The 20,829-nt window shown below is 47.6% G+C and overlaps 1 protein-coding gene across 5 annotated transcripts in view; it reads left to right on the top strand.

Moving 5' to 3' along the window:
* Positions 1-20,829, top strand: part of RAPGEF1 (Rap guanine nucleotide exchange factor 1) — a 162,117-nt gene that overhangs the window by 101,509 nt on the left and 39,779 nt on the right. For 2 of the 5 annotated variants that reach the window (XM_056860040.1, XM_056860039.1), the window contains exons 5-10: positions 1,046-1,134; positions 1,648-1,800; positions 5,824-5,947; positions 7,980-8,163; positions 9,204-9,689; positions 13,789-13,991. In XM_056860040.1, coding sequence (XP_056716018.1) covers positions 1,046-1,134; positions 1,648-1,800; positions 5,824-5,947; positions 7,980-8,163; positions 9,204-9,689; positions 13,789-13,991 — 1,239 coding nt within the window. Of the gene's footprint in view, positions 1-1,045; positions 1,135-1,647; positions 1,801-5,823; positions 5,948-7,979; positions 8,164-9,203; positions 9,690-13,788; positions 13,992-14,534; positions 14,697-20,829 lie in introns of all 5 variants that reach the window. The other 3 variants (XM_056860038.1, XM_056860037.1, XM_056860036.1) reach the window with 3 other exon arrangements.

Raw genomic sequence — 20,829 nt, 5'->3', positions numbered from 1 at the left:
ACCTGGTTCTCCAGATTAGAGTCCACCGCTCCAAACCACTGCTCTTCTTGTATTGTAGGGGTGTGTTGCAATGTAGCAGCACCCCGTACCTTTCATGTGTACCTTTCTGTGGTCCCGCCGCTATTTCTGAAGGGCCAGCAGATCTCGTCCCTTCCACGGCTGCTTTCCAGGGGCTGCTTTTCTCTTTGCTGCATCTTCTGCCACATTGTTGTTGCATGTTGCACAGTGGTTTCCTCTTACAGTATCTTCAAGCCTTTGGCATTTATGGAAAAAAAATGGTTCTTTGAGTCTCCCTTTTGGAATTTTTTTTTTGTGGGGTGGATGAGAGTTCAGGAAGAAGGCTGCACAAAAGGGGTTGATTCATATGGTACAGGCACCACCTAGAAGCTGCTTGAAAGCAAACCTCTGTGGAGAGCTGTTTTTGTGTCTATCACCTTGCTGTATAGTTTGGGCCCCCACAATAACCTTTTCTCCTTGTTACCTCACACAAGCATTGTAATTATTGATCATGGATTTCACCCCAACAGCCTCTGTTCCTTTAAAAAAATTCTAGTGGCACTTTTGAGAGTAACTAAGCTTTTATTTATAAAAAAAGAAATTTCCGTAGACAACTTCATCAAATGTTCGTATATGCTACAAGCTAGGGAAATGACAGTGTGTTTTTTTTTGCTCAAGAATTCTTAAAAGAATTATGCATGGGAAAGTCAAGGATCAGAGAACAATGCTACTGGAATTGGATGGAATTATCACTGACTTTTAAAATAAATCTTTCCTGGATTTTTTGGCTGTGTGTCCCAAAATAACAGAATGAATGTTGTGGCTGAGTAGGGTCTGAGACTGGTTCTCCCAGGTTCTATCCAGACACTCCAACCACTACACAATACTCTCTCTCTCTCTCTCTCTCTCTCTCTCTCTCTCTCTCCCCCCACCCTCTGAAAATCCAAACTCTGAAGCAGGAAGCTCAGTTTCCCATGTGGACAGAACATTGTCTTGAACTTAGTCAAGTTTTGTTCTGGTTTTTGTTTTTTTTAATTATCGTTTTTAGGAGCTGGTCAAGCTCACAATTGAGAAGCAAGAGCACCCCTCTCCCACGAGTCCGGTCAAACCTCTTTTACCCGCATGTAAATCTGACAGGTGAGTAACGACAGGGTTTGACAAGGTGCTTAGATTGTGATGCCCTGGGGGGTGGAGGTGCGTATGAGCCACTGCAGACATGGGAATTGTGCCCCAAATTGAAATTGGGAGGAGGAGAGTTTTGTCCATTTAAGCAGGCAGATGTCTTCAGGACTTGGCTATGTTGCTGGATCACATGCTCACATGCTCTGTCACTTGGGGGATGTGTGGATGGGGAGGGAGGGTGTTCTCAGTGGTTGAACACATTACCCCCCCCCCATCACCCATTCATTCCAACAAAACCTGCCTGCTTGCTTGCAGTGCTAAATATGAGAAGACAGTGGAGGAAGAGAGCCCCTGAATTAATAGACTGCAGTGAATTAGAAAGGCCACATGGCAGGAGACAAGTCACTTCTCAAAGAGCAGGAGAGGCTGAATTTCTACGGAGTATCTGTATGCTCTTTTGCCACCCCCTTAGTACATGTAAAATGTTCCTAATGCTTTTTCAGACTCTGCTCTTTTGACCCTCCTCAGCCCTTCAGAGCTTCCCCTGACGGATCGGGAGATGGAGATTCTCAACAAGACAACGGGGATGACTCAGGCCACAGAGGTTTTGGCAGATTCCACCGACGAAGAGGTCGCCCCTCCCAAGCCCCCCCTTCCTTGCATTCGGGTAGCCGAAAACAGGTAACTGGAGAGGGAGATGCCGTTTGAAGACTGCAATTGAGTGGTTTTCAAACTTCCTACTTTAGGAGAACGGTTATCTTGTCATCTACAAAGAAACCCCTGTGTGTCTGCCACAAGGAATGTGGTGGAGGGTTCTGGGGCACATTTGAAGACATAGGCTTGATTTCCATAGCGCACTGGGCCAAGCCTGGTGTATCACTTTGCGAACTGGGTGTGTGCCGTCAAGTCGCTTCTGACTCACTGTGACCCTATGAATCAATGTCCTCCAAAACATCCTATCTTTAACAGCCTTGCTCAGGTCCTGCAAACTGAGGGCCGTGGCTTTCTTGGTAGAGTCAATCCATCTCTTGGTTGGGTCTTCCTCTTTTCCTGCTGCCTTCCTCTTTTCCTAGCATGATTGTCTTTTCCAGTAACTCTTGCCTTCTCATAATGTGACCAAAGTATTATAGCTTCGGTTTAGTCATTTTAGCTTCTAGGATCAGTTCTGGCTTGATTTGATCTATAACCCACTGATTTGTTTTTTTTAGCAGTCCAGGGTATCCGTAAAACTCTCCTCCAACACCACATTTCTAAGGCATCTACTTTCTTCCTATCACTATCCAACTATCACACCTATACACAGTAATAGGGAATACAAAGACATGAAATAACCTGAACTTGGTTGCCAGTGACACATCCTTACACTTAAGAATCTTTTCTAGCTCCTTCATGGCTGCCCTTCCCTGGGAGTGTATCCTAAAACAGCGAGACACTCCCCTGATACTGCATGTTGTCGGGAAGGTCCACAGAAGCAGACAAGGGAATAAGAGCCGAACTCAGTTGGCAGTTTCCATCGGTTCCCCTTTCCTGTTACAGACCCGCCCATTTAATTCCTCGGGGTCCTCTGCCCCCAGGGGCAGCATTTCGAGGAGATTGGTGGGCTGCAGTGGGCGTGGAGAGGCAGGAAATTTCCATTCTGTCGCTGGAGTCTGGATGGGAAAAGACTCAATTATGTAAAGAAGTTTATTTATTTTAAGGCACTGATATCTGTATTAAAATATTATATTAAAAGAAAGCTACTAATGCAGGTTGATAAACTAAAACCACAATCCAAACGTATTTCGGCCCCCTGGCCTTCGTCAGTGGGCTAATAACATTACTAATAATGCACACCAATACATAATACAACATGTATAACAGTATCAAAGCAGAATTATAACAACCCACGTATGTATGTAGGGATGTATTCCAATTTGACTCTGTGCCCAGTATGTTATATAAAATTTATAAAATTAAAGAGCCCTCTGCCGTGGAATACTTTCTGCTTGTTCTCTGGGCTGTGTTAGCCTTCCAGACAAGGTGTGCATACCGGTATCAACTAGATAAATTCCTCCCAACCTTTGGGTACCCAGCTTCCCCCTTTTGTTTTTAGTAAATTGAGTCTGGATCCAACCCAAGGTGTTTTTAGGGAAGGTTGATCCGTGAGAGCCCCACCGTTCCCCATGACATGCTTTTGAAAACCATTGGTAGAATCGTTGGCTGGGTGTACTCATTTGTGAACAAAGGACGCCGTGGGTGATGCATTTGCAAAGTCCTGGGGGTTGAAAATATACTTACCTTATTTTGCTTCTGGATGTTTTGAAGAAGAAGAGTTGGTTTTTATCTGCTGACTTTCTCTACCACATAAGGAAGAATCAGACTGGTTTACAATCACCTTCCCTTCCCCTCCCCACAACAGACACCCTGTGAGGTAGGTGGGGCTGAGGGAGCTCTGAGAGAGCTGTGACTAGCCCAAGGTCACCCATCTGGCTTCATGTGTAGGTGTGCGGAAGCCAACCCAGTTCACCAGATTAGCCTCTGCCACTCATGTGGAGGAGTGAGGAATCAAACCCGGTTCTCCAGATTAGAGTCTACTGCTCCAAACCACCACTCTTAACCACTGCACCATGCTGGCAAACTGTACGTTAAGCTTGCCAGTCCAATCATTTTAGTTGTAAATGAACAGTGAGTTTATGGGAGAAACTCAAAGCTACCAGTGAACCCACACAGGAGCATTTGGGAAGAGACCTGTGATGTTGGGCACTGTTGAACCTTGATGGGGTCAGGCAGTGGATCCCTACTCCCTGGAGGGTGGAACTACAGGAGGTGGAGGAAGAAAGAAAAAAGGCCCTCTTAATCTCCTTAATTCTTTGCTCTCTCTATCTTCTTTCCTCTCTTTAGCCGTAGCCTCTTAAAATCCCCTGAATACTGAATACAGTTTTGAAAAGGTAGATTCCCCCCCGCTGCCGCCGCCCAGCTTCAGGGCTTTTTTTTTTAATAACCAGCAACAAGGAGAAGGATATGAACACAGTGTGGTTTGGCGGAAGCTTCTACTTTTGAGAGCTGTGGTTGCTGGTGAGAATTTCCTGTGCCATTTTTCTCAACAATGAGCTGAAATTGGAGGTGTTTGGGGGGAAATCTGAATAATTTGCATGCATGTTGATATCAGGAAAACCCAACCATTTTTAGTCCTGCCTGCCCAGTCAGAAACTACTTTCCCCACCTATGCATTGAATGCACAGGAGAAGGGTTTTTTTTTGCCTTTCCTCTCTGCCTCAGCATTGACAAACTCATGCTTTTCATTATGAATGAAGGGAAATGAGGGGCTGTGGCTCAGTGGTAGAGCCTCTGCTTGGCATGCAGAAGGTGCCAGGTTCAATCACCAACATCTCCAGTGAAAGGGACCAGGCAAGTAGGTGATGTGAAAGACTCTGAGACCCTGGAAAGCCACTGCCGGTCTGAGTACACAGTACTGACTTTGATGGACCTTGATGGTCTGATTCAGTGTAAGACAGCTTTATGTGTTCATGTGACACTTCACCCTGCATGCTTAGGAGGGGATTGGTTTTTTAAAAAATTGTGCTCTGCCGATTCTCAGAGCCAGAGAAACAGACTTCCCAGGCAGTCCTGTTGCGTTGTTTGCTGAAAACTCGTGAAAAGGGCAGTGGGACCATTTAGACCTATTACCTTGCAAACAGGGTGGCTGGGGAAACTGCCTGGCCGAGTCTTGTTGCTCCTAAAAGACTAGTAGGTGTATTGTGGCAGTGTCGTTTGCAGGCTGGAACCCATTTCGTCAGATGCTGGCAGATCCGTGCCTGTGGACACGGAGAAAGAAAGTGGGGTGTGAAAAAGCCATGGCTTGCAAGAAGTGCACCAGTCTGATATTTCTGTGTAAAGTCCAAATTCAAGAAGAGTAGTCCTGTGAGCAACCCCAGCCATTGTAACTGGTGCTAACACCATCTTCCTACTTTTGCCTTCATTATGGTAACACATGTTGAATGCAAGTCCACTTCCTGGCCATCTCCCAACTCTGACTTGGGTAAGGACTCTCTTCTCCCATATATTCTTGCCCAGGAATTAAGATCATAGAGAGAGAGACCCTCCTGACTGTTCCATCAATCAAAGAAGGTCGTTTGGTGGGTACAAGAGAGAGGGCCTTTTCGGTGGCAGCCCCACGATTACGGAATAATCTCCCCAGGGAGGTGCGCCTGGCCCCCTCACTTTTGATCTTTAGAAGGCAGTTGAAGACTTGTTTAAGTAGCAGTGCTATAGTGATTTTAAATTTTGGTTTTTCTTGTTTTAATTTATTTTATTCAATGTGTTTTATAGGTTTGTAAGCCGCCTTGAGCTCTGTAAAGAGGAAAAGGGGCTAATAAATATTTTAAATAAATTGGAAGTGATGTCCAATCTGTGGTTAAGGGTTGCACTCTCAGCAGGCCTCAATTGCAGGAGAATATTGGGTGGGTGGGTGGCTAGGGAAATTTTACACGTTTTTGGTATTCTTTTGGGATTAGTGGGTTAAAATGTGTTTTACTTGGGAAGAAAATGTATCTTAACTTTCTAAAGGAGAGAGGAAAAAGCCAGGCGGCTGAATGCGGTATAGGCTGCAAAGCATCACTCGGACCAGGGATGCAGGGAGAAATTCTGGCTTCTCGTGATTTCTCAATTGAAAAGCCTTTGATGCTCATGTGAAGTTTGTTAAAATCTCTTGCTTCTCTCACGCAGTCCTCCTCCAGCGCTGCCACCCAAAAAGCGCCAGTCGGCTCCGTCTCCTACAAGAGTGGCTGTCGTGGCGCCCATGAGCCGGACCACGAGCGGCTCCAGTTTGCCCATTGGAATCAACAGACAGGTAACCGCGTGGCTCCTCCAGAAGAAGTCGTGATGGTGTGGTGAGGGCATAGGGGTGCACGCTTGCAAAACGATCGTTTTACTTCCCTATTGGAGAGCCGGGAACGGCATTATTATAATTTTCATTAAATGTTGGGGAGTATTATCATTCTGGAAAGTCATTCTGGAAATCCCAGATTAGTACTCCCAATATTGTCCTTCCCATTTTCCCCATAAAAATGATGGTTTTGCAAGCCCCCCCCCTCCAAGATAGGGAGGAAGGGAGAGAGATCCCCACTGGCTTTTTAAACAAAGAGCCATTATTTGCAAAGAAAGAGCTGGCTGCCGAACTCTGGAGGCCAGGTCTAGCCCTTTGAAAGTAATGGCCCTTTCAAGTTTAAAGGGATGGTGTGCCATTGAACATCTGGAAAGGTGCTCTAAATAATAGGCAGTAGACCTGACCTCTGGAGGAAGCTACATGATCTGAACTTGGAAAGGCAATTTTGGACAGGTGGGCTTTCAGGTGCTGCTAATAAATATTTTTCGTTTGTTTTCTTTAAAACATTTATTAGCTGTCTTCATTATGGAGCTCAAGGCTGCTTACAACATAGATAAAATATATAAAATAAAATAAATAAAAACATAAAAAACAGAAATTAAAATCACAAGTCAAGACTGCTAGTAAACCAAATGCAGCCCATATGAAACCATCTTCAATTGCCTCCTAAAGATTGAAATGGAGGGGGCCAGGCACACCTCCCTGGGGCTGCCACTGAAAAAGCCCTCTCTCATGTACCCATCAAATGAGCTTCTTTGATTGATAGAGCAGTCAGGAGGGCCTCTCCCTGTAATCTTAATTAGGAAAAGAAGTGGACAAACCCATGTATTAGAGGGAAGGATCTATTTTCCACTCGGGGCAGGGCCAGGAAGAACGGAGATCAACAAGAGGCTAGCAGATCTTGAGCTGATAAAATGGGAGAGTGTCATACAAGTTAAAGGACCCTCCAGAAGAGTCAAGGAGAGAAGGCAGATCAAGAGGCACTTAAGAATGGCAGCACACGGAGGCAGAAATTGGGGACATGGGGGAGAGGAGGACCAATGCAGAGCATGAAGGATCCATGAAGGCCTAGAGAAAGAAGAAGAGAAAGCCAGACCGGCTGCAGAGTGAAGAATGGCAAGAAAAGGCACAAGACAGGAAAGAGGCAGACCAGGGTACAGGTATCACAGTAGTCCGGACTGCTATCCGAGACAGAGGAAGTCCCTTTGAAATTAGTGGAGTTTACTTCTGAGTATACATGCTCAGGATTGCAGTGCATGAGACATAACTAAAGGTTTTGAGAGAGGACCTAGAGCAGCAGTTCCCAAACTTTTTGTGTCTTGGAGCACTTTTCAGGAGAGAAATTCATCACAGAAACCTAATTTTCACCTAGCACCTGTATGCTAAACCAAATGACAGTCGTATTTTTCTTTCCAATCTCTTCATGGAACATGTTTTGTGGAGCACAATTTGAGAACCACTGACCTAGAGGATGGGGCAAAGTTTGACAAGATTAACCAAAGCAAGACACCATATTCAAAGAGTTTAGCCACTCCATGAGCCATGGTGAAGATGGAAACCACAGTGGAGTGGGGTGTCCCCCAGGGCTAGATCAGCAAGAGAACAGCGCATGGGGAGATCCCTGCTGGCTGCATACTCTTCCAGTTCAGGGCACAGAGATGAACTGAGAGCACGGAGGTTGGTCATGCATGCTCTGAAAGGCTGCTGGTAGGAGAACCCTCCCCCAAAATCTCAGTGATATGAATTGGTGACCTCTCCTCTCTGCTTGTACTCTCTGGATTCTGTCTCAGCAGCCTGGTTACTGCGTAAGGGAGGTGTGTTTGTGTGTGAGTTTAGTGATGGGCCAGCACCTGTTTTGTAAGCAGCCTATTGAAGATGGATTCATGTAGGATGTCGACCAGAAATCCCCAAATCACCTATTGTTTAAGTAGAGATCAGTCACTAATTGGCAAGGCTTCTGTGCCTGGTATCGCTCACATCCATTTTCCATCTCCAGGATTTCGACGCCGACTGCTACGCTCAGCGGAGGCTGTCGGGGGGCAGCCAGTCCTACGGAGGGGAGTCCCCCCGCCTCTCGCCGTACAATAGCATGGGCAAGCTGAGCAAGTCCGACGAGCAGCTCTCCTCGCTGGATTGCGACAGTGGGCAGTGCTCCCGCAACACAAGCTGTGAAACGTTAGGTAGGAAGAGGAAAGCTAGAGTGGGAAGGGGCAGGAGAGGGCTGCAAGGGAGGAGGATGGAACGTGTGTGCGGTTGGAGGGGTTGGGGCTGAAACCAATAGTCCCCTGTGCAAGCACCGAGTCATTAATGACCCATGGGGTGACATCACATCCTGACGTTTCCTATGCAGACTATGTTCATGGGGTGGTTTGCCATTGCCTACCCCAGTCATCTGCACTTTACCCTCAGCAAGCCGGGTACTCATTTTACCGACCTCTGAAGGTTGGAAGGCTCAGTCAACCTTGAGCCAGCTACCTGAAACCAACTTCCATCAAGATCAAACTCGGGTCGTGAGCACAGCTTTTGACTGCAGTACTGCAGTTTACTACTCTGTGCCATGAGGTCCCTAGGAACATAAGAATTGCTGTAGAGAATCAGAATAGAGGGGTAAAATCTACTCCTGTATTCACCCATGAGTAGCTAAGTGCTTCTGGGAGGAGTTGGTGGGGAGATGTCCTATTGTTTGCCTCCTGGCCATAAGAGGTACACTGCTTCTGTATGTGGAGGCTAGATGTATGAATGCATAACCCAGCCCTTCTTGGGTTTCCTTGCATTAGCAAGCCAAACTGCTGCCTGCCCCAGATTTCAGCACAAGGTAGCCAGCATGGTGTAGTGGTTAAGAGCGGTGGTTTGGAGCGGTGGACTCTGATCTGGAGATCTGGGTTTGATTCCCCACTCCTCCACATGAGCGGCGGAGGCTAATCTGGTGAACTGGCTTTGTTTTCCCACTCCTACATATGAAGCCAGCTGGGTGACCTTGGGCTAGTCACACTCTCTCAGCCCCACTACCTCTCAGGGTGTCTGTTCTGGGGAGGGGAAGGGAAGGTGATTGTAAGCTGGATTGATTCTTCCTTAAGTGGTAGAGAAAGTCAGCATATAAAAAACAACTCTTCTCCTCCTCCTCCTCCAAGCCTGCCCTTCTGCCCCTTGGCTCAGCAGTGACCTCACACATGGGGCTGGGTATCTCTTTATCTCATGATGCTTCTTTTGCTCTCCACAGATCACTACGATCCAGACTATGAGTTCCTGCAGCAAGACCTCTCCAACGCTGATCAGATACCTCAGCAGGCGCCCGGTGTCCTCAGCCCCTTGCCCGAGTCCCTGGCAGAGTCCAGCTCCCCATTTCACGGACGCGCTTTCCAGCTGCCGGAGCACTGCAGCCCCTTGGCGGCGATGCAGGCAGCAGAGATTCCCCCAGCTCTGCCAGAGAAGAAGAGGAGGGGCACGGCTGCCCACCCTTTTGATACCTCCGGCTGCAGAATCGTGTTCGAGAGGCACCCCTCACAATATGACAACCTCTCCGAGGACGAGATGCATAACCCGGCCTTGATCCCCACGATGCACTTCACCCCTTTTGCCACTGTGCTGCCCTTTCAGCCGGGGAACTCGCCGGCCCCAATGGAATTCCTCACTGACTTCACTTCTCCGGACTCTGCGGGAGACTCCGAGAAACCGCCGCCTCTGCCTGAGAAGAAAAACAAACACAGTAAGCCCCGTGTCCGCTTTGGGGGTTTCCTGCTCTTGCGTCTGCTAGAGGTCTTGGGTGTGTCTGTAGTGCCAGCAGCATGTTATAGACTCCCTTCCTCTACGTGTTCTTGGGCTTCCAGTTGTCCTTGAGTGATACTGAAGGATAGGAGTGCAGGTGTTGGGGACCTGAGCAAGCCTGGGGCTCCCTGACCCAGAAGGAAGCTGGGGCCCACCCTAGTGTCCATGTGCCAACAACACGTGGCGCCTTTATGGCAAAGCCCGCTGCTCCATTGCTGCATTGCTCAATAGGGACTGGCCCCTTTTACAGTCCACTGCCTGATGAGCAGCTGGGTACAGTCTTGAACAGGGATAGAGAGATGAGATGTGGAATTGATCAAATCCCATGGGAGTTCTGCAGGGGTAGAGCCTCCCAAGGGGCTGGCCCCGGGACTAGCCAGGCCCTTCATAAGGCAAAGTGAAATAGGTCAGTGTCTTGCTCTTGAGGTTGAAAGCAATAGGGCAGTGGTGGCGAACCTATGGCACAAGTGCCAGAGGGAGCACTCAGAGCCCTCTGTGGGCACGCGCGCCGTCTCCCCAGCACAGAGTTCGCCTGAGTTCGTTACTAGAAAGCCAGAGGGACACGGGGCCAGGCTGCTCCCCTCCCCCTCTCCACGCGTGCCTGAGGGCATTTCTCACATCACCCGCCCCTCTGCCCAGCAGCCCAATGGGAGCACTTCCTCCCTCCCCTGTCACATGTGGCAGGGCGGCTCACATGCGGCATGAGGGTGCAGCGCGGATGGCAGACTGTTGAGTCTGTGGCGAAGGTGATTCCCGTGGTGGGGTTGGAGAGGAGCTAGGTTGGAGGGGAGCATAGCTCACAGCGTGGCATAGCTGGAGGGGAGCAGAGCGCTCGGGCTACAGTGTTGGCACTTTGCGATAAATAAGTGGGTTTTGGGTTGCAGTTTGGGTACTCGGTCTCTAAAAGGTTCTCCATCACTGCAATAGGGGCTCTTCTGCATTCTCATTTCTGTTCCTTGTGTGTGTTGCTCCCTCTAGTGGTCGATTTGATATTACGTTGCTATATTTCTGGCATAAAAACCTTCAGATTGAAACTGCAGGGCTTTATGTCTGACATACAGAGATGTAATATTGAATTGACAACTAGAGGGAGCAAAAGATGTGTGAAAAAGACCCCCCCCCCAAAAAAAAAAGCAGTAGGGACACACAAGTGACAGAACTGAGAATGTGGAAGAGCCCTAGGTCAGGAGAGAAGTGAAAAACAAGAGTGAAAGAAACCTGCTTCCCTCTGGGGCCTGTGGGAAGGTACACAGGTGCCCCCTGCTGGCAAGGATCTGCCAGACCTGGGCAGGTCTTTTGCCGTAGGTCTGCATTTATTTATTGGGCACATAATTTGTTGCCTTCTGAAGGTGTAGACTTGCAGTTATACTCTATCCGTGAGGTGTGGAGCAGAAGTGTCACTTTGGTGCCACTTTCCAAAAATGCACATGCTCAAGCCAGGGAAGAAGGTTCTAAACGTGAGGGGCAGCCACTGAAAAGACCTCTTTGCAATCCTTTTGTCGACCAGGTTTTGTGCATGTGATATATTCAAGAGAACATTCCTGGTCAAGCTTAAGGGTTGCTACGGAACATTGGGTTGAAGTGGAACTCCTAGGAATTCCTGTCTTGTCTGGTTAAGCCTAACAGTTAAAAATATTGTTGAAGGCTTTCACGGTCATTGGTTCTTGTGGGTTATCCGGGCTTTGTAACCCTGGTCTTGGTATTTTCTTTCGTGACGTTTCGCCAGCAGCTGTGGCAGGCATCTTCAGAGGAGTAACACAGAAGGACAGTGTCTCTCAGTGTCAAGTGTGTAGGAAGAGTAATATAGTCAGAAAAGGGTTGGGTTGAGCTGAATCATTGTCCTGCAAAAAGTATCAAAGGTAATGTGCTAATCGTTGTCCTGTAATGTGCTAATCATTGTCCAGGACAATGATTAGCACATTACCTTTGATACTTTTTGCAGGACAATGATTCAGCTCAACCCAACCCTTTTCTGACTATATATTACTCTTCCTACACACTTGACACTGAGAGACACTGTCCTTCAGTGTTACTCCTCTGAAGATGCCTGCCACAGCTGCTGGCGAAACGTCACGAAAGAAAATACCAAGACCACGGTTACACAGCCCGGATAACCCACAAGAACCTAACAGTTAAGTTGGTTGTGTTCCCCTACATGACATCCTTGAAAGTCATTGCAAGGAATGAACTTTTTTGGCTGTCGCCTCCTGCGCTTTGACCTCCATAATGGGGGCTGCAATAGAAATCCCTTTGTTTAGCTGGAACATCTCGTTCAAAGTGGGCAGAACTTTGTAATCTGTCTAAAGCTCTGGGGAGTTGGATTAGATTGCCTTGTCCTGCCAGAGGGAAGTTATTCCCTAGCCAGGCTACTGTCTGTCCAGGAGATTTCATGCGGCATCGTTGGGGCCAAAGAATCTGGGGCTCTAAAATTAGCTTGCCACAAATCACTTAACCAATTTCCAGCTGAGGCCCTGCATCCACTGGACACCTTGGGAGAGGCTGTGGTTCAGTTGTAGAGCATGCAGAAGGACCCGGGTTCAATCCCCGGCATCTCCAGTTAAACAGACCTGGTAGTAGGTGATGTAAAAAAAAAAACTCCAGGAGGACCCTGGAGAGCCCCTATCAGTCTGAGCAGACAGTACTGATCTTGATGGACCAATGGTGTGATTCAGTAGAAGGCAGCTTCGTCATTCATGTTTACCATTTCTATGTGGTGTATGTCTGTGGGTTTTGTGAAAGCTGAGAGTTTCCTGCTTTTTGAGGAATTGGTCATTCTGACTGTCAGCTTTCTTTTTTTATTTTAAAGGTTTCTGTTGCTTGTGAGTTTAGAAAGAAGCTTCACACTCTTTCTCTCCCTTAATGTCCTTCCTCCTTTGGTGAGCCCTTCACCACCCACTAGTCTCCAGGGGCACATTGGCTTCATTTGGGCATATCTGTTCTACCAAATTCTGCTGCGTTCCAAACTCCTCTTAGCCCGGGTTAGATTTACCACTTTGCAGTCTGATCTGCCTCGGAGGTAAAACTACCGCATTAGGTGATGCCAAGACCAATTTATCTACATCCCTAGCCCCAGTTCATACATTTGGCCTGGGACATCACAGTCACAGAGCTTGGAAGAACTTCCCCTTCAAAGTGCAGAGAAGGGTGAACGGAGAGGCTTTTGCAGTAGTGCCTGATGGCGCCAAAGCCCAGCTGAAAGGCTTCCTCTCCTCATAAGAACATAGGAAAAGCCCTGCTGGATCAGACCGAGGCCCATCAAGTCCAGCAGTCTGTTCACACAGTGGCCAACCAGGTGCCTCTAGGAAGCCCACAAACAAGACAACTGCAGCAGCCTATGTTCCAAAGCACCTAATATAATAGACATGCTCCTCTGATCCTGGAGAGAATAGGTATGCATCATGACTAGTATCCATTTTGACTAGTAGCCATGAATAGCCCTCTCTCTTCTATGAACATGTCCACTCCCCTCTTAAAGCCTTCCAAGTTGGCAGCCATCACCACATCCTGGGGCAAGGAGTTCCACAATTTAACTACGTGTCGTGTGAAGAAATACTTCCTTTTATCTGTTTTGAATCTCTCACCCTCCAGCTTCAGCAGATGACCCCACGTTCTAGTATTATGAGAGAGGGAGAAAAGCTTCTCCTTGTCCACTCTCTCCATAGCATGCATAATTTTATAGACCTCTATCATGCCTCTCCTTAACCGCCTTCTTTCCAAGCTAAACAGCCCTAAGCTGTTCAAAACTATCTGTGGTAGGAGCAAGGGGCAGCAGGAGCTGGGGCTTATGGGATATTTGACAGCAGCCAGATAACAGTTGGTCAGTTGGCCAGAGTGCAAGCCCTACAACAGAGTCACACTTGCTCTCTTGCCATTGTGTAGGAAGTGCAGCATGACCCGCTGTGTGTCTTGACAGTGAGATCCATCACTGGTCAGACGGTTGAAACGATAAGGCGGCTCAGACTGGTTCTGTATCTTACGCGCTGACACCAGTTGAGGCGCAGGAGAGGAAAGTGACCCCTTGTGTGCCTTTTTCCTTCCAGTGATGGCCTACATGCAGTTCGTAGAAGATTACTCTGAGCCTCAGCCTTCCATGTTCTACCAGACGCCGCAGAATGAACACATCTACCAGCAGAAGAACAAGCACCTGATGGAGGTTTATGGGTTCAACGACTCCTTCAGCAGTGCCGACTCTGGCCAGGATCTGGCCCCACCCCCGGCTCTTCCACCAAAGCAGCGGCAGCTAGTGAGTCCCCTTGTCATTGTTCTGCCCCCAAATCAGGCTTCTTCAGATTCGTTAATCTCTCTTTTTCGAGGCAGACGAGCCCCATCCTTGTTTTTGGTGTCCGGATGCTTTGTGGTTTCTGTGCATCTGTCAGACCCAAGGTGGAGGCGCTGGGAGGTATTAAAGGGGAACAACAGCAGCTTGTCCCCGGGAGGTTGAGTTTGGCTTTGTAGCTCGTGTGAAAGACCACAGACCGACCAAAGGGACGCTGGCTCACCTGTTTTGCTTTCTTCTCCTCCCCCCCCCATGACTCCTGTCCACTTTTTTGTATTTGAAAGGTAGGACGTATGTTTTTTCATTTTCTTCAGAAACAGTTGCTATTTTTAAATATACATGCTTGTTTTCTGTCATTTATTCTGCATGTGTGGGACTGGGGGTTCAGGGCATGACACCCCTTCCCCCTGCCCAAAATGTTCTTTCTTTGATTCAAACACTTGTGGGGGCCAGCCTTGTTTTGTTCTTTCCTTCCTCTGTCTTCCTTGCTCTTTCTCTCTCTTCCTTCAGCAGGCCTCTTTTGCCACCTCCTCCTTCTCTTCTGTCTCCTTCTGTGTCCAGCCACCTCAAGTGCCCTTCGGCCCCGAAGACAGCAGTGGCTCTGCTCAGGGCCTCAGTATGTCCATCTCTAACTCCTTCCTCCACCAGCACAGCTCCTTCCCTGTGCACTCGGTGAGTTACTAACTGGAGATGCTTCCTCCTCTTTCTCTTTCTCTCACTCCCTCTGCTGGAAGGATTTCCTGGCCCCGGGGTGGGGGGAGGGACATAATGTCTTTTTTGCTCCCCTCCCAGTGCCAAATTTAGCCTCTGAGGGTCTTATTTCAGGAACATGTGTTGGAATGACAAAGCTCACATTCAGAACTTCCCAGCAAGGGAACCAAGTCTTGGCCCAGGGTGGCGGGGGCTTATAAGACTGATGACTCCCCATCCCCAGGCATTGAAAATAAAGCCAAAATAAGGAAAGGTGACCTGCAACATCAACCCTCAAAACATGTCAACCACACATAAAAGCTGATGATTATGTAAAGTTTGGGTTAAAGTCTCTCTTCTGAATAAATCAAAATAGATCAAAATCCAAAGTAAAATGTAAACCTTCTTTTATCATTCCCATCACGTCATGTTGAGGTCTTAGATGAATCCCCTAAAATGCTTCAGTTATAGCTTCTAAATTCAGGTCTGCAAAATGATGATTTTGGAACTTTGGAGCTTCTTTGACATATTTGAGCATCGTTCAAACATAACAAAGTACAGTTTCTTTGTGGTTGGGAAGACCCTGAAAATGTTTGGCCTCTTGCGCTTGGCTCCCTCCTCCTGTTGGTATATGAAGTCTTCAACTGAACCATAGTTTATTTTGATATCCAAACTGCTTTCAAACAGTTGTTTTGATACCTGATAACCAGGATCCTAAGCCAGGTTTAAACCATAGTTTAAAATCCCAATTGTTGGGCAAGAGTAAACCCCAGTTTGTTGAAGCACCTGAATTCAGACATCACAGCCAATTATGATTAGAGGCAAGATGTCCTAATCCGAGAAGTCTTCATGACTCTGCCTGAGGGGAAGGAGTGCATGCGCCAGAGGATTCCCCCACCCCCTGTTGAAGTAGCCATCAGCTTTGGATTGATGGAATTCGTGTCCTAAACTGTGTCAACTTCAACAGCAAGTCAAACAGTGAATTGTGGCTGCTGCCTTCCCCTAGCGAGGCAGGAGAAAAACTGAGGAACGGGCTATTCCCAAGCAGGAAACAGGAAGTGGAAATCAGATCCTGCCTCCCTAAGCACAGGAAGGAAATCACCTGTCTCTCAAGATGCCCTCCTTACCTCAAAGTAGAAGGGACCTTCACGGTAAGTAATCACGGTTCCATTTTGAAGTTTTAATTGGCAATACAATTGCAGACATTTTAGGGCAGGGGTGTCAAACGTATGGCCCTAGGGCCAGATGCAGCCCCTTGAAAGCTCTTATCCAGCCCGAGAGCCAGCCGAGGCAGCCACCCCCACTCTCAATCCGGGCTGCTGGTGAGCCTGCTGCAGCCGAGGCAGTCACACACACACACACCCCATCTCGATCTGGGCTGGCGTGGCATGGTCCAGCCCGATCAAGCGACAGTTATGTCATATCCGGCCCTTGTAACAAATGAGTTAGACATCCCTGTTTTAGGGGATTCATCCAGGACTTCAACATTGCTTCATAGGAATGATTCCCTTTTGCATTTTGTTTTGTAATTCAGAAGAGGGCCTGCAGTTTGCAAGACCTTGCATATTTATCTATTTAAGAGGCTTTATATCTCTCAGCCAAAATGGCTCTTGGGGTGCCTTCTGTCAAAGAATCGTGCCCAGGTTGACTAAGTACAGACAAATCATAAACACTACCAGCTAAAAATAGCAAAACTTTATCAATAACCCTGCAATATAAAAAAGAAATAACAGAAGCTATAACATTTACAAATTCTGGAAGCAGCATGAAATAAACGTACCAAAATAAATAAATAAATAAATAAAAAACAGAGCCTGCAGTAACAACCCCCCCACCTTCCTTAAACCAGTGAAGCACAGCCGTGGGGCACAAACACCCACTAAAGCTTTGAGCAAATAAAATATGTCTTCTCCTGGTGCTGAAAGCTCAGTGGAGGGTGTTTCATATCTGGGGTGCCACAACTGGGAAGGCCTTGTTCCTGATTCCAGCAGCCCTTCAAGTATCCTAGTCCTAGATAGGGTTATAAAGGTCAAAACCAGCACTTTTAATGTGGTCCGGAAGGTAATCTGCAGCAAGTTTCTGCTTGACAGGGAAATGTGCTTCGTATAGGAGGTACCAATCTGCTGTTCCGCACCAATTGAAGCTTCCCAGCTGTCTCCAAAGGCAGCCCACAAATAATGCATGTTACAAGAATCTTACATGGATAAAGTATTAAATGTTGTGTCTGCTTGATATGTTTGAGGGTGGTGTTTTTTTGCCAAGTTAGGCAGTGGCAGAAGAAGAAAGTGAGCCAAACTTGAACTTGTCATATATCTGTACTACAGGCTTAAACTGGTTTAACTACTGTTCCTTCTCCCTAGAAAACTGTAGAGTTCCGAGCAGGGTGGGCTAAGGATCTGAGGATTCTCAGTAAATGAATGCCCGTGACTGTTTGAGGGAAGCCATGACAACCTGATATTAAACCGTTTGAGTATAGGCTTACCTCATAGAGACTAGAAACATGACAAGTTCAGTACGTTCAGTCTGTGCATAGCCTCTGGCTTTCTCTTTCTAGAGAGTGTCTTTGAGCCTTCTAGTTTCCACTTGAAGGTGCTCTAGAGTCTCTGTTTCTCTGCACTGCATGAGTGTTGTCATCTCCATATCTGCCCAGTTTTGAGAAATATATACGCTCTGGTGAAAAAAAATCCCAGTGTTGCAAGGGGTACCATATGGGGATTCTTCAAAAGCGTGGTGTAGGTCAAAAAGTAATTTGCTACCGCTCATCTAAGGAGTTTTAGAGCCTCTTTTTCTTCAAAGGGTATGTAAAGTGCCATCAAATAGCAGCCAACCTATGGCAACCCAGTAGGGGTTTAAAGGCAAGAGACTAACAGAGGTGTTCTGCCATTTCCTTCCTCTGCACATCGACCCTGGTATTCCTGGGTGGCCTCCCATCCAAGTACTAACCAGGACCGACCCTGCTTAGCTTCTGAGATCTGATGAGATCAGGCTAGCCCGGGCCATCCAGGTCAGGGCTGTTCAAAGGAAGAGGAGGTTTACTGGTGGTGGAAAATGCCGTCAAATCACAGCTGACTTATGGTGACCCCCATAGAGTTTTCAAGGCAAGAGGTGTTCGGAGGTGGTTTGCCATTGCCTGCCTCCACGTGGGCTGAGAGTGTTCTGAGAGAACTATGACTGGCCCAAGGTCACCTAGCAGGCTTCATGTGGAGGAGTGGGGAAACCAACCCGGTTCACCAGAGTAGAGTCTGCCGCTCATGTGGAGGAGCGGGGAATCATACCTGGTTCTCTAGATTAGAGTCTGCCGCTCTTCACCAGTACACCACGCTGACTCTTGGAGGTTTACTAGATAGAGAGGGAGATAGAAAGAGAGAGAGATACTAAGACATGAAAATTCTATTATAGACATGATGAGGATGCAAAGAAATAGTGCGAGGCGGTGCCTTGGGAGAGTTTTGTGCCGGCTTTTTAGCAAGCTGGCGTTGGTTGAAAAATGTGTGAGAACTTGGACTTTTAAAAAACCAATCCTTTTGCATTTCTTACTTGCCCGCAAGTCTTCCTTCAGTGTCTCACACCTCTTTTTTCCCAGCTGGTAGTTAACAGCAAGGCTTTTTAAACAGCCAACGCTAAACCCGTTAAGAGATTAAGCAGCAAGGACCTGAAGATTACCATTCTTTAAAACGATACACCTTCCAAGAGAAATCTCCTCTCCATGGGTATCAAAGCCTCTTAAGTCAAGAGGAGGGAAATGGAAAGGCAGGTGAAAGTTGTGTGCCACAGCAGACAGGACCCAGCCTCTCCACACCCGAATAATTTTCAGACCTGCCCACCTTGGTTGGTGCTCATGGGGGCTTAGCTTTCCCCCAAAAAAACACACACCTTTAAATTCTGCTTCAGGGAGCCTAAATGTAGGCTACATAACCTGCATATTTTATTTGTGAAGATTATGCCAATTAATGAATGCTCTGTAATTCATCATTTGGCATAATTCTGCATTTTTTATTCCTTTGTGTGATTTATTCTGCTTCTCCTGCACCTGAGGAGGCATCTGCACTTGTACATAACAGCTATGCTACACAAAGCCTCACCTTAACCATCTTCTCTCCAAGCTAAACAGCCCATTGTGTGCACCTCCCTCCGGCTATCCTCATGCTTCGCATGTAAACGTATATAAAGCAGCTTTGAAAAAGTAGAACAGACAAACATCAGCCACGTTGAAAAATACATCAATGGAGCAATGAACTCCAGGAGGGTTTTCCTCCAGCCAACTGCCCACGCTTCCAGCAGCAGAGTGGATTCATATCTGCCGCTTACATACAACAACCCTGCAAGGTAGGTTAGGCTGAGTTTGTGGCTGGCCCAAGGTTACCCAGCAGGCTTCTGTGAGAGAGTGGGGATTTGAACCTGTGTCTCCCAGATCCTAGTCCAACACTCTTATCCATTGTACCACCACTAGGGCCAATACTGCACTCAGCTGATATTTATGGGAATTTTTTGCTGCTTTCAGTCAGTTTCCCCTCCTTCCTTGCAGACTGCCTCTTATTGCTTTGCTTTCCAGATTAAATCCCATTTTCTCACCGTGCTCACCTTTCCAGGGGGCTTATTGCCCAAGTCTTGAATTCATTGTGTAATCTTTATTGAGCTCCGCTGTTGTTGTATCCTGATGTGCAAATTTCAGTGGCTCGGAGCCAGCCAGTTTGCAACGAGGGAGACGGAAAGCTAAGTGAGAGGAAGAATGCCTTTTCTTCTTTGTCTCCTCCTCCCCCAATGCTTCCAGGCAGCACTTAGCTGAAAACTGTCATAGCTCAAAGCACTCTTGGAGTGAAAACTGGTATGAGGTTGCTCGGCACAGTGGCTTTGGAAAGCATTCTCATCTCTTCACGCAGGCACTGTCTCAGTAACCCTCAGGGCAGCCTCGTAAGCAGGCCAGCAGGCCCATTTTGTAGTAGAGGGCACCAAAGGCCATGAGCTGAGTTCATGGCTGAGATGCGATTGACCTTCCGCTTTCCAACTCTTAAGCACTGTGCCGTACCAGCGCGTGCCAGTTTTTGCTATAGTGAAAAGGCCTTGTAGTTGTCAGTGGTGGTCTAAGTGTTCCCCAAAAGAGTGGGAAATAAATGTTTAGAAGGGGGTTGTGTATGTGAAGCTTTGGAGGAGGAAGAGGAGGAGAAGGAGGCAGGTTGTAGGTGAAGAAGTGGGGGGCAGCGTTGGGAGCACCAGCTCCTCTCCAGGATCAGAGGAGCATGCCTATTATATTAGGTGATGTGGAACACAGGCAGGATGCTCCTGCAGTCACCTTGTTTGTGGGTTTCCTTGAGGCACCTGCTTGGCCACTGTGTGAACTGTGCTGGACTTTATGGGCCTGGGTCTGATCCAGCATGGTCTTCCTTATGTTCTTATGCCCATTATATTAGGTGCTGTGGAACACAAGCAGGATAATGCTGCTGTGGTCATCTTGTTTGTGGGCTTCCTAGAGGCACCTGGTGGGCCACTGTTTGAACAGACTGCTGGACTTGATGGGCCTTGGTCGGATTCAGCCTGGCCTTTCTTATCTTCTTATGTTCTTAGAGAACAGTGATGTCCAGTGAGATGTAAGACTTCCCTTTTATTTCTCCGGGATCTGTTCTGCAGGGGCTGCTTTTCTCTGGCGTCGGAAACACTTGTGGCATAGAGCTGTAAGGGCTGCCCTTCTTTCTTTCGACTAAATGCTGGGGGCAGCAGCCATATATGGTGCTCAGGGAACCGGGTAGATGCCGCTGTCAGAGCTGGGCTGCCATCCCTGGCAGATGCCCCCATAGAGGGCCTGAAATTGGAGACCTTTGCAGCCATTGCTTTATCCAGTAGATCAGATCCCTTTGTGGAGAAGGTGCATGCTGTTATATGCATGCTTGCTGCTAGGGCAACATGAAGCAGATTGTATTGATCGGGCTGTTGGTTCACATCACCCGGAATTGGTTACTCAGACTGGACTGACTGTCTGGCAGAAGAAGTTCTTTCCCAGCACCTCCTCCGTGAAATCCTTTAGAACATAAGAAAGGCCAGGTTGGATCAGACCAAGGCCCATAAAGTCCAGCAGTCTGTTCACACAGTGGCAAACCAGGTGCCTCTAGGAAGCCCACAA

The sequence above is a fragment of the Euleptes europaea genome, chromosome 14 (assembly GCF_029931775.1).
Source record: "Euleptes europaea isolate rEulEur1 chromosome 14, rEulEur1.hap1, whole genome shotgun sequence".
NCBI lineage: Eukaryota > Metazoa > Chordata > Lepidosauria > Squamata > Sphaerodactylidae > Euleptes > Euleptes europaea.
This window is presented reverse-complemented; position numbering and strand designations above follow the sequence as displayed.